General features: G+C 44.2%; 1 protein-coding gene across 3 annotated transcripts in view; it reads left to right on the top strand.

The window, feature by feature from the left end:
* Positions 1-13,100, top strand: part of gsk3ba (glycogen synthase kinase 3 beta, genome duplicate a) — a 33,530-nt gene that overhangs the window by 3,229 nt on the left and 17,201 nt on the right. For all 3 annotated transcript variants that reach the window (XM_030786072.1, XM_030786071.1, XM_030786070.1), the window contains exon 2: positions 11,871-12,064. In XM_030786072.1, coding sequence (XP_030641932.1) covers positions 11,871-12,064 — 194 coding nt within the window. The remainder of the gene's footprint in view (positions 1-11,870; positions 12,065-13,100) is intronic.

Here is a 13,100-nt window from a genome sequence, read left to right as displayed (position 1 = left end):
AGGAGGATGTGAAGAACCGACTTGAAAGAGTGGCAGTCTGACACGGGCTGTATGGTCCTCCATTTCAGCTGGAGCATGTGGTCTCCCAGACTCCCAATGGTCCTGAAGAGTGGTCACTTGCACAGATTTATTTTTGTGCTCAGTTTGGTTCCCATTGCAGTGTGAATGGATGATCATGCAGAAATAACTTGAGACGTCATCTCTTATGCCAAGGCAAGGGTGACTTCCTTGTGTGCTATTATCAGAAAGTACAGTAGCTTTCGTCAAAGAAAAAAAGAAAGCCATCAGAAGCTCTTGCACCGTAGGATTTTCCAACCGCTTTTAAGCACACCACAAAGAGGCTGTATCTCAGCATTTAGAGATGCTATCTACTGGAAACAACCCCAGGTTTGTCTCTACGTTGCTGTAGAGTATGGCGGCCCATTATATCAAAGTGAAGGTCTTAACGCAATGCGAATCTGTCATCAGTGTGAAAGTGCTGTTACGTAATAGCCAAGTTAATGGCTTATGGGCACTCTCAGAATAACAGGCAGTAGTGGAGACATCAACACAAAAACAGCATGAGAGAGCACTTGAGAGCAAAGAGAGGCAGATGTTGAGACATCTTCAGAAGATCTCGTCAACAGAGCGTATGACTTTACTCACTTGCCTGTCTTTACTCACGCACTTTACAGTTCTGTAATGGATTGCAGTCAACATCATTACCAACATCATTGACTTTGTGCACTGTTTCATCGCCAAGATATTTTTTTTTTAAGTCAAATAATATTCAGAAGTCTTTCAATGACATATAAAAATGTGTTTTTCGTGTGTGTGTGTGTGTGTGTGTTTTGTTGTTGTTGTTGTTGTTCTCTTCCTACAACAGTAAAATGCATCCATCCTCATCATAACTGCTAAAGAACAGAGAAAGACAATGAAGCCTTCCTGTGATAGTGAATAAATAGAAAATAGGAGATTCCCCTGAATGGAAGAACGCATCGTTGGCGACGATTCATCCAATGAGCTGAGCGACCTTTTTCACAGTTCTGCTAAAAAAAAAAAAAAAGAAGTAGAGGACAGATATGTTGCCCACAAAGATGTGTTTTTTTTTTGTCCCCATCACATTCAGTGATTTGTGTCGTGCACAGTGATTATGATGTGATTTGTTTTCTGTCTGCCAGGCTCTTGTACTGTCTAAACAGTTAAAGGCTCGTCTTCCTTTCTGTCTGTCACACACTTTCCTCCCGTCTATTAATACTTTAGTAGGTTAGTGTTCCTTGCCAAAAGCTGAACAGGTGTTGCTTGAAAGCCTTGTTCTTTTTTTTCCTCTTCTATTCATTCAATCTGTGCGTTATCTGAGGGAATCTCCGGTTTACCCATGATGTCACCATAGAAACAGACATCGGAAGCCAATCCATAGGGAAGCAATCTTGGTATGGTTTGTGCTGGAAGGCGGGGCTTGCCATGTGCTGGTTCCAAGGGTTGATGTCATAGTCCATCTGGCATCGGTCCTGTGTGCGGCGTACTCAGGACGACATCTTTTTCAGCTCTTCTATGGACCAGAAAGCCCAAGGCCCGGTCCAACCCTGCTACTCTCTAAAGGAGGATGTGATACTTTACAATTTGGCTTCCTTAAGAGACAGTATAAAATTTCACATATTTTATTTAGTGTTATTTAATGTAGACCAGCTCATGGAAAAACATGTCACAGTGCGACGTCCAAACCTGATATAATCTGTCTCTCTCTGAAAGACACCCTTCCCGTTCTTGCTTAATTTCTTTTTTTATGCTCAGCAAAATTTGTTTTTTTTTTCCCCCTCTCTTGATTTAGGCATGAAAATCCCTTAAAAAAAAAAGTCTCATCTGCATTTCATCATCCCGTGTTCTACAGACACACAGATTTCCTGATACACTGATAGACTCTTGTGTCTTCCTGTATGCTCGTGTAATAGTCAGTGAACTCTAACTCTTCCAGTCTTTAAAGAGGACTCTGTAGCTGCTGATCTTTTTTTTTTCCAGCACACACACGTGTGTTACTTGGCAGCTGATCTGAGAGTCTTGCATTAACACTCTCTTACAGCAGCTGGATCTGAAGTGGGAAGTGTGATTCCTCAGACTGCACCCCCCCCCTCACCCCTTCTTGTTTTGTTTTTCCGGAAAAGGCAGCTGTCCAAGAACAATGAAACCGTTGTTTAGCATTTAAAAGCCCCCGCGTGGACCTTGTTCTTGTGCAAATGGATATAAATGAATTTTACAATAAAGGAGTCTGTTTTTTGGGGGGGTGGGTGGGGGGTACATGTGTCACGACACACTTGTTTGTACCAGCGTACACAGCTAGCAATTGCAAAATCAGAGAACTATGAATGATGGCGCTTCTAGCTGAGGGCTTATCTGGATGAAAAATATTGACAGTATAGCAGAATTTTTTTTAAAGAACCCTCTTGTCTTAAGTCTGGTTTATTATTATTTTTTTTTCATTATGCTGTTATGTTTCCTTTGGTTTCACCCCAGTTTGGCATGTCCAGTCATCTGTGTTCTTAGAAGTCTCCAGCACTTGCCCAACTGTTTCTTTAGCCAAGTTGAGTGAAGCAAACACACGCCTCCTCCAAGACAGCCAGCCACTGTATTTTCTCAGACAGGCACAAGATGGGTCTAATTGGTGTTGGGCAATGTAACATGCCTGGAGGGGAACGGTGTTTACTTAACTCCACCTGTAACTACATAAGCAGCAGGTTATCCTTCACTACGGTTAAGCAGAGAGGAATAGACTGGGATCACCGCTACCCAGTACAACACACTTCCTCTGAATTCCCAGCCACCACCGGGAAGTCTCCATTCTGCCAGTCCTCTGGCGATTCAGTTTTTCTGAAATATGACTAAACATTGCACCAGCAGCAGGGTTTCTCAGCACTCAGAGGATAATTTGTCACCCATTCATATGAATTGCAAATGAAGCCTGTATTTGCTGTAGATTAAGACAGCTCTTAGTATATCTTGTCGTACTTCTACCAAATCTGGAACTACAGCACGTGATTGGTTGAATGATGGGAAGAGAGAGTAAAGCATATGTATGAGGAGTGGGGAAGCCATGGAGGAAGAGAGGGTGTGGCAGGTTGAACTGTACAGAATTGCTGTATGTTTAAGATCTAGTTCTGAGACTTTGCTAAAAAAAAAAAAAAAAAAAAAGCAAGTTTCCAAATGTTAGAATTTAAGGAGATTCAACTAGATTTTGAAATGAGCTCTAGCACTTAACAGTTGTGTTGAGAGCCTTGTGACACTTTCCCTCTAGTGTGATTTTAGTGCCTGTTCTGTGTGGCCCTTTAGCATTTGCTTGCCTCAACAGGTAAGTGCTTAAGAGTTCCAAAGGGGCTTTATGTAATTAAGAAAATGTGATGTTCATTCTTCAGAATGAGGTACCTTTTTTTTTTTTTCTTTTTTTTTTTCCCCCCCTCCAGCGGCCAGTTGGCAACGTCAAGTGTTGGCTCTGTTTTGCCACATCAAAGAACTGCATTTAAATCAATTTCTGAGTGGTACAATAGAGCGAAATTATTTAAGGTAATGATTTCATATTGGCACCTGATATAAAGACAGGAGAACAGTAAGCTGTTTTCAAAGACTTCCTTTTTAGTCAGCACTTTTACGTTTTGGCAGAAGAGAAAAGCCCGCTTCTTTGATAGGATATATTGCCTCTGCATTATTGTCTAGTCACGATGATAAGACAAAGCCCAGGATCAGTATCTAGGCGGGGTCATTCAGATTAAACATTACTGAGAGCTATTGGAGGAGGAACGGAGGAACGTCTTTGTGATTGGTTGAGACAGTTTTTTTTCTGGTGAAATGTCGACTGCGACATGAGATACTTTCGGTCAAATAAAGGTAAACATCTCCGTTTCTCTTCTGGAGAAGCAAGAGGCCTGTGACCTCGCCTTCACATATAGGCACTGAAATGTACATGCCCAGTGCATAAGTAGTGTTGGAACTAACTCTATTGTTTGAGTTCAGAATGGAGCCATACATATGCTTCCATTGTATTCCACAGCTGTGGGGAATTAAAAGCACCCTTCCTCAGAGGTGGACAGATGGCCCAAGCACTGTCCTTATTGTGCGGCACTGTTTTTGACTTTTTCCACTCTCGTGAACAAGACCTTAGAGAGATGTCCTTCACTCACTGTGTTGGCCTCAGCAACACACACACACACACAGACTTGGTTTTCAGACACCACTGTTAAAATGAGTCAGAGTTCTGTATGGGTGGCATTCCAAGAGCTGAGGTTCTGTGAACAATTGTATTTTTTTTTTTTTTTTTTTTTTTTGCACTCTGCTTAAATGGAATAGTTGGGTTCTAAAATTTGATGTGACTGACAGCCATGTGTACTCTGCACTCACTGTAATTTCCAGCCTGGCGTGGAGTCGGGGGGGGAAGTCCTTGGGTTAAACGCTTGCCCCCCCCCCCCCATGCACCACATTTCCCCATTGCTTCCATTTTCTCTCCGTGGTGTGTCTCACTGTTGTGTTGCTTGTGCTGTCCCATAGCTTCGACAACAGTGGTCTCTGTGCACACTGTGTGCTGTTACAGAGCTGTGACGACAGTGGTCTCTGTGCACACTGTGTGCTGTTACAGAGCTGTGACGACAGTGGTCTCTGTACCGCTGTAGTCTCTGTGTACGTGTTGCCTGTGCCGCCGTTACAGAGCTGTGACGACAGTGGTCTCTTTGTAGGCCTGCTTCATCAACTGATGGGATCAGGCCTTTCCAGTTCAGATCCACAGCTGCTGTTAAAAAAAAAAAAAAAAGAAAAAGAAAAAAGAATGCTGGTGCATTCCACACATTCTGTCCCCTTTCATGTGCTCGTTTCTCGTTCCCCCCGAAGTCTTGAAAGTCTTGGTGTCCCCATCAAGATGTTTGTACTTTCTCCTGGAAAATTGAAAAGCTCTGTCCAAAGCTGATTTTGTCTGAGAGAACCTGGCCTGTTCAGGGAGAAGAAGTTTGGTGTATGTGTTATATTTTCCATATTATGATACACAGCCCTGATTCTCTGCTCGGTCTGCCGATTGAGTGTTGGCAGTGTTACAAAAAAAAAAGATGAATTCGGTTCATCTCAGTTTCATTGTTGTATCCTTCTGCTGAGCACCTCTTGCAAAATATCTTATCTAAATCTGTTCATGCCATTGTGAAAACTCGTACAAGTCCTGCACTGAACAACCTGGTATTCAGACAGACATGAGTGTGTGTGTGTGTGTGTGTGTCTGATTATCTTGTGGTTTGAATGTGATGGAGGCTATGCTCCACAGGTTGGCATAGCATGAAGGTCAGAGGTCAGCCAGGGCTCCACGTTGGGCTGAACTGTGAACGACTGCTCCGATTTGACTGGATGGCTTCATGTAAAATCGTTGGCGTACTTTCCGTGCAGTGTTTCAGGCCAGTAAGAGCTGCTCAGTCACACTCCTGTAGTAATCAGATTGAACACTGAATTTGCACAGCAAGTATGAGGCCTGGCCAGCTTGACCTGTGTGTGTGTGTGAGTCAAACATGTTTGTCAGTCAGTTCTCTGAATAGCCAGCTTTTCCAAGTGTATGTGTGTGTGTGTTTGAGCGTAGGGTATGCTTGGACAGTTACCAAATGCTCAGAGTTTCTGAAAAATGACGCAATTTTGCTCCTACTTTTACGCTGGGGAATAAAAGCTATTCATAACGGTTTAAACCACTTATAACTCAGCCAAAATTTAGGGCACCTCATGGTGCTACTTCAGAATTGGCAGAACGACAGCCCTTCAGAATGCGTAGACTCGGTGGAGAAAAGCTTAAAGCGAAGCAAGGCTAATTAGCGAGGACGCGACTTTAGCCGCAGCCAGATACTCAACACTTAAAGTAAAATTGATAATACCTGCCGCGCTTTTTTTTTAACAAGATGGAAGAAAATAACTTTTTTCTTATTTTCTTGCTGTGATAACGTCAATTTGGCTAAGACAAGAGAAATGCGCTAACGCTGACAACAGATTCACTGCATCATAATTGTACACCCCCCAAACTGAATGTAGCAGAATTTAGTCCTTGTTGACAAGTGAAAAAGAAAAGAAAGGCTTTATAAATACATCCCTCTTATTTCTTAGGACTGCGATGCTTGATGAGTACTGAGACCAGAGGTCCTGTAATGAGATAGGGAATAAGGGCATTTTGTGTAGACATATCGCTGGATTGTTTGTGCGCTTGAGTGTTTGGACATGTGTGGGCAGGACAGGCATATGCTATGCCTAGCTCGCAATAAAACACAGGCAAAAAGTGGATCCTGAAATATTATGTTGGAGACTAAAAACGGAGAGAGGGAGAGAGAGAGAGGGAGAGAGAGCGCAAGAGGGTGGTGAGATGTTGAAAGGGAGAAAATTCTGCCACTTCATCTGTACTTCACTATATTGGCAGCCAACTGGCTTTAGCAGTGTGTGTGTATTCTCAGCAGTGTCCACTCACACATTATACATCGTCTCTGTCTCCTTCCTATTTATACACCCTCTGCTTCTCAGTACTTGTGTTCCACTTATTCAGTTCTCTTATATACACTGTGAGAGTGCAAGTATCTGGTAAGAGTTTAAAAGAAAAGTAAGTGTGTGTGTGTGTGTGTGTGTGTGTGTGTGTGTGTTGGTGGGTGGGCGGGCACAGGGTGGGGGGATGGGGGCAGGGGGTGATGTGCTACTGTGGAGTTTGGTTCTGTACAGATCGCTGCACAGAGTCAAGCATAACAGTGCCAAGTCCCAGCCCCTCCCACCCCCACTTACACACACACACACACACACACACACAGAGGTTACTGCTGTTGTCGGCTCCTGTGCTTGTCCCTATAATGATATGGTGAAAGACACTGATTCACATTTGGGATCGTGCAGTGTTTGGTTAACTTTGTGTTCCACGAAGTTGAAAGTGTGACTGGTTTTCACTGGTACGTAAGTAAATAATAGCCCCATGTGTGACTGCGTGCTGGTTCCCTTCCCCTTGCGCTTCTGTTTTGTCCCGTACAATTCAACCCTGATGAGGATTAATGACCAAATCATCAACATCTCCGTCGCTTTATCCAACAGCATTCCTTGAGAAGTATCCAGACTTTAATCAGTCAGAGACTCTCAGGGAGTGCTGCGTCTTTGGGTTGTCGGATCATTCTGGTGCAGCTGACATTGGCACGTCAGCCTGACGGTTATGGCATTCTGTGATTTATTGGGACTGCTGTCAGACAAGTTTCAGACATGCCAACTGCTGCCTTTCAAAAAGGACTACGCTGCTTTGTCTGAATCCATTACAAACCAGTGGGATTTTTACAGATGTGGCCAATTCACAGTCTGTGATGTGTGAGGCCACGATGTCTGAGTCTCGCTGAGTCTCGTGCATCTGCGTGTCTGTCAGTTGTCTTGCTCCTCTCATTCTAAAAATGCCCAGTTTCCCACCATTTATATTTTACTCTTCCAGTCTGCTCATACATTCTCTGTTTAGTAATGAAGTCCAAATTTCCTCCCTCCCTCTCCCTCCCTCTCTCCCTCCCTTACTCAGCTTCTCGTGAACTTTCTTTTTCTCTGGGTTTCTCATTTTCTCTCTCTCTCTCTCATTCTCTCTCTCTCTCTCTCTCTCTCTCTCTCTCTCCTTTTCGCTCTGTCTTCTGCCACGTGTGACTCAGTGGCCATTGGATGACCTTCTCTGCTCAGACACCCAGTCTCTCTGTGTGTGTGTGTGTGTGTGTGTGTGTGAGAGAGACAGAGAGAGAGAGAGAGATGGAGAATAGTAATATGCTGATGCCTGAACAGATAATGGTGGCCAGAGGGCAGAACACTGCTGCTTTTTGAGACTGGGATGTGTGTGTTGGTTTGTTTGTCCATGTTTATCTGTGCGCTGGTACTGTTTTTATGATTGTTTTTGACCATTTGTGTCTGTCCTGTGTAGTGCTGACCTGCCTCGTACGAACGTTCTGTATTCAGACGTATTAAAGTCACCAGGATTTTTAACAGAGCCATGGAAATGACCTCTGTTAGTAGTGAAGCCTCTCTCTCTCTCTCTCTCTCTCTCTCTCTCTCTCTCTCACTCTGTTATCTCCTTGAGCAGGAAGGATATGGGTCGTCTGGTGAGCGAGTGGGAGACAGAATGTGAACCCACACACACACACACACACACACTTGTGCATGTGCTGAAACAGACAAGTCTGTTTCTGCAGGAGTCCACCTACACTATTGCATGTGCAATTGTGACACACATGCTCACACTCCGACTGCTCATAGTTCATTTATAGCATGGGATTAAGCAGTGGTGAATGGTGTAGTCTTGACAACCCCCTCAGTAAGAGAAATGTAACTCTGATTGGTTGTCTGGTATGGTTGTCATGGGTGACAGTAGACCCCCTTTGGGATATTTTACACAGCTCTCTCTCTCCCTCTCTCTCTCTCTCTCTCTCTCTCTCTCTCTCTCTCTCTCTCTCTCTCTCTTTCCCTCACACTGTGTCTCTGTGGACAGTGAGCAGATATAGATTCGCTAGAGCAGAATTAAGGGCAGGAGAAGGAAATGTCAGATTCTGTTTTATTTTTATTCAATTATTTATATATATATATATTTTGCCGGGAAGGCTACGATTGACTGTGTAATGTCACATTGTGCTTAGTACCTTTTAGATATGCACAGGGAGTGAATTGTCATGAGATTTTTGTGTGTGTGTGTGAGTGTATCTCTGCTCAAGAAGGTTCTTGAAGGTGTTTTAGCTCAGTATTAATGACTGAGTTGTCCTACCTCCATCTCTTTATAATTGGGGTTAAAGCCTTGCTCGCTATTGGCTTTCGTTCCTTCTTTCTCTCTTTTTCTTTGAGTTATTGCTGCAGGTCAGACTGCCCCTATTGCATCATCTCTCCTTTTTTTTTTGACTCTCTCTTCCTCTCCCGTCCTTTTTTTTTTTTTTTTTTTTGAGTGAAATAGCTTCCAGGTTCACTAGGCAAATTAGCGTGTCACTACAGTTAATTTTAAGTGTCAGTCACTCAGTGACCTTTTCTTGACCTTTGGTTGGTTGTAAGCTGTGAAGATGTTAGTCATATTGGAAGTGCACTTCTCACTTGCTTCAGGGTGTTTATGTGTTTGCGAAGATTATGAATTAACTGTCGCGGTTTTAATGTCTCTGTCAGAATATGATAAATATCTGGAAAACTGGCCCGTAGAGGCCTTATGACTGGGAGATGAAAGTCTTTGAGATGAAAGTGTTTGATACACGTAGGTGTCCCGTTAAAAGAATAAAGCAACATGCAGCGCTCTGGTAACAGCAGATCGCTCGTACTGCAAAGATTAAACAAAATCAACACACGTCGATTTGCTGATCTGTCTTTGTTCCTGACAGAAACCAGGCAGCTGACAAGTTGTAAATACGATTTAACGGAGATGTTTGCTTTTTCATGCTTGTGGGTGAAGTGTCTTAACTTGACTCACTCCTTAGAGAAATAGTGTTGTATTTGGCAGTGTGTCAGGGTTTTGCTTGGTACTTTCACAGGTCTAGCACACCTCTGCGCGTTGGAAAGCGTAATGTAGAGGTTGCGAATGGAGCTGATTTACACTCAGATTGACGGCCGCTGCGGGTTTTTTTTTCCTTTCCCTCCGTCGTTAACCTGTAACTCCAGGGTCCGTTGAGGCTCACACTAAAGGTCAGAGGTTACGCCGCCGGTCAGAGGAGGTTCAGAACCAGAGTCAACACATTTACGACGCTCTCCCTCAGGAACCCGGGTCTTTTTCTGATCCCAGACGGGGTTAATCACACACACACACACACAAACACACACACAAATGTCCATTTGCACACATGCAGTTTTAGCTTTGGAGTATTGAGCTGGCATTAATATACAGTTCAGATTCAAAACGTGTTTTCGTTTGAAGTGACACGCTGGATATACAAGTGCATGAGATGATGCTTTTTTTTTTTTTTAAGCGTCAGAGCTGATGCCAGCCGGCGCCGGTACTGTGATTCCTGTTCTGATGGTTCTTGACAGATTCCTTTATCCCTTTCTTATTCATTTCCACGGAGCTTGGAGAATTGATATTATCTTTGCTTTCAACTCACTGAATAGGGGACTGTTGCCGTGGTGACTTGAGACACACCCTTACATGTGTCTGCCTTTTAAGGTCGAGTTAAATAAATGATTTTTGACCTATATTGGACACCACGTCCCACCTCCACTCTGGCTATTCTTTCTCTCTCTCCTCTCTCTCCTCCCCCCTGGACACGCGCACACGCGTGCTTTGGAATGACTTGAAAGATGACTTGTCGTCGGAATGAATCCTGCACCGTGTCCAGGAATGATAAAGCAAGACTTTACTACGTCAATGGAAAAAGGAGAGGAAAAGTAGGCTAAATGTATCACCTTACAGCTAGTGATGACGTTACACATTCTGCTTCTCTCTCACACACACACACACACACGCTAGTATTACGCTTCATACCACTGGCTATGATCACGTAACATTATAATTGAGCAGAATAACATTAGCATGCAAGGTAGCATGTTTAACTGTAATTTTAATACTAAATCAGAGGCATTATGTTCACAGCTACAGATTTGCATTTTTTTTTGAACTTCTGTCATTTTCTTGCCATTTGAAAGCGGCCTTGGCAGAGGAGAGAGACCTTTCTCCATTGAAACTAATGTGCTGAGGAAAAAGGGCCGTGTGTTTTGTTCATATTCAGTCCCACTGGTTCCAAATGACTTGCTCTTTGTGGTTACTGTTTATGAACTGTTTGAATTAGACTGTCATGACCCATGTTGAGCGGGAATGGTTTCAATCCAGATTCCATGTTTGATCAGCGTTCTAGCTGTGTGTGTGCGTGCGTGCGTCTGTGTGTGTGTGTGTGTGTGTGTGTGTATTCGCATATACAGGCAACTTGCAGGCCCTTGCAGGATGTTACAGGACCGGAGTCTGTGTCTTTTGGGTTCTCATGGAAACGCAGAAAACAGTTCCCTGTGTGGTACTCCCTGTGTCTTTGTTGGCTGGCTCTTAGCTTTGTAAAATGAAAAGAGATGAATGCTGTATATGATATGAAAACTTTCCCAACCCTGGACTCAGGAATCTCATCCTGAAGATAATGTGTTACAACATATATCAGGACCCCACACTTAGGCATCAGAGGAGCTGATCCTGGAACAGTGCACCCCATTTTAATCCTAAACTGTACTGCTGTAAACTGTGTTCAGACTGATTCTAGGTCTGTGCTTGGCAGTGTAGAGTAAGAGGGGAAGCTCTGAGCTGGCAAGGCAAAGGCCAGACAGTTAACCTTTAACAGAGTTAATAAGGACTTTGAACCGGAGTCTGAAATATAAAGGGACTAATCCAAGCAAGCATGAGCAGCTGGACACACACACACACACACACACACACACACAGTCATTTAGCTCTTGCTCTTTAGCTGTCTTAAGTTGCTCTAAGTGGCTTTGAAAAAGACTGTGGAGCTCTTGTTTGTTGGTTTTGAGGAGAGAATGTGAAGGTAACTGTTGTCTCCATCAAAATCAAAGATGTCCGTACGGGGACTGTCAGACCTACACAAAAAAACGCGGAGTGAGTTCTCCATTTTGGTGAAGTCACCTGTGTGTTCAGGGCAAACCAATGACAACCGCTTCACGTAATTTCTGTTTACCTCACTTAGTGTCTTGGGACGTGAAAAGAATGTATAGGCTCTCCCAAATCCTCTCTGAGGCTGTTAGTATTATACTTAGGATTGTAGTTCACATGCTTGACTTGTTTTGAAATCTCAGCGTTCTTTTTTTTTTTTCCCAGTGGAATTCAACAAAAACGTGTATGTTAATGCAAAAACGTGTATGTTAATGAAAACTGGTCTTTAACAGCCTGTCCTTTTCCTCCACCCCCCCCCCCCCCCCCCCACCCCCCCCGCCTGCAGGAGACAAGGATGGGAGTAAGGTGACCACGGTGGTGGCCACGCCAGGCCAGGGTCCCGACCGGCCGCAGGAGGTCAGCTACACAGACACCAAGGTCATCGGCAACGGTTCGTTTGGCGTGGTCTACCAGGCGAAGCTCTGTGACTCGGGAGAGCTGGTCGCCATTAAGAAAGTCCTGCAAGACAAAAGATTCAAGGTGAGACCTCAGAGGGGAGCGGGGGGAGGGGGGGGGGGAGAAGAGGAGCATTGGAGGGGTGAGAAATTGTAGAGGGAGTAAGGGAGAGTAGAGTCAAGGGTCAGAGGTAGTTCTCGTGAGGCGATCACACGTGTGAGCTGAGCGGAGCCGAGACGTGTTGGGAGGGGGGGGGGTGGGATGAATGGTTTAAGGGTATCGTACAACAAACTGCACAATTCTCTTTAATAGCACATCGTGTGTGTGTGTGTGTGAGAGAGAGAGACAGTATTACTGGTTACTGCCTGAGAGTCTCAGGGAGACCTGTGAATGATATTTCTTGTTCTCTGGGCCATTAAAAGACATGGCATTTCGCTGAAGGTGACATGAATGCTGTCTTTGGTGCCATGAGACACAGTGTCATTAATTCTGAATTAGGCCTGAGGAAATCACGTAGGCCTTTCATGCCACTTGAACGAGGAAAAGCGACCGTCAGCGTTTTTTTTGTTAGACATCAGAGCAGACGTTTGGAAGAGGACTTTAGCCATAAGGGACAAAGATTAGCTGTAATGAATGAGGTCTTGCCATTTGATTGACAGTTTCAGCCCATACGTTTGTGTGTGTGTGTGTGTGTGTTGAAGAATTGGAAGGGGAGCAGACTTAGATGTTGTGTCAAAGTTTTTGTGTGTTTGTGCCCCCTTTTGTCACAGGCTCTGACACAAACCTCCCGTTTAATTCTATGCCCAGCAATCGATGCTCTCCTACGGATTCTGTTTGTGGGTTTGAGCCCTGTGTTAGGCAGCTCTCCCCTGGATATCCCTGCGTGAAACATTTTCACTGACCATGTCGGCATACTCACCGCGGTCCTGCTGTGATATCAGACCATTACCCTGTCCATCAAATCCAGTCAAACCATCATGCAAAACCTCTTTCTTCCAGTTCCCCTTTCCTTCGATAAAGCGGCGCGTAAGTAACGCAGAGGACCAAATGAGTCGTACCGTTTTAATCCTGATGATGTTTTATGACAGTTTTTATTGTTCAAATGAACCTCACTGGCGTG

Source organism: Chanos chanos, chromosome 10 (assembly GCF_902362185.1).
Source record: "Chanos chanos chromosome 10, fChaCha1.1, whole genome shotgun sequence".
Classification (NCBI taxonomy): domain Eukaryota; kingdom Metazoa; phylum Chordata; class Actinopteri; order Gonorynchiformes; family Chanidae; genus Chanos; species Chanos chanos.
The sequence above is the reverse complement of the archived record's forward strand: the minus strand, read 5'-3'. Positions and strand labels throughout refer to the sequence as shown.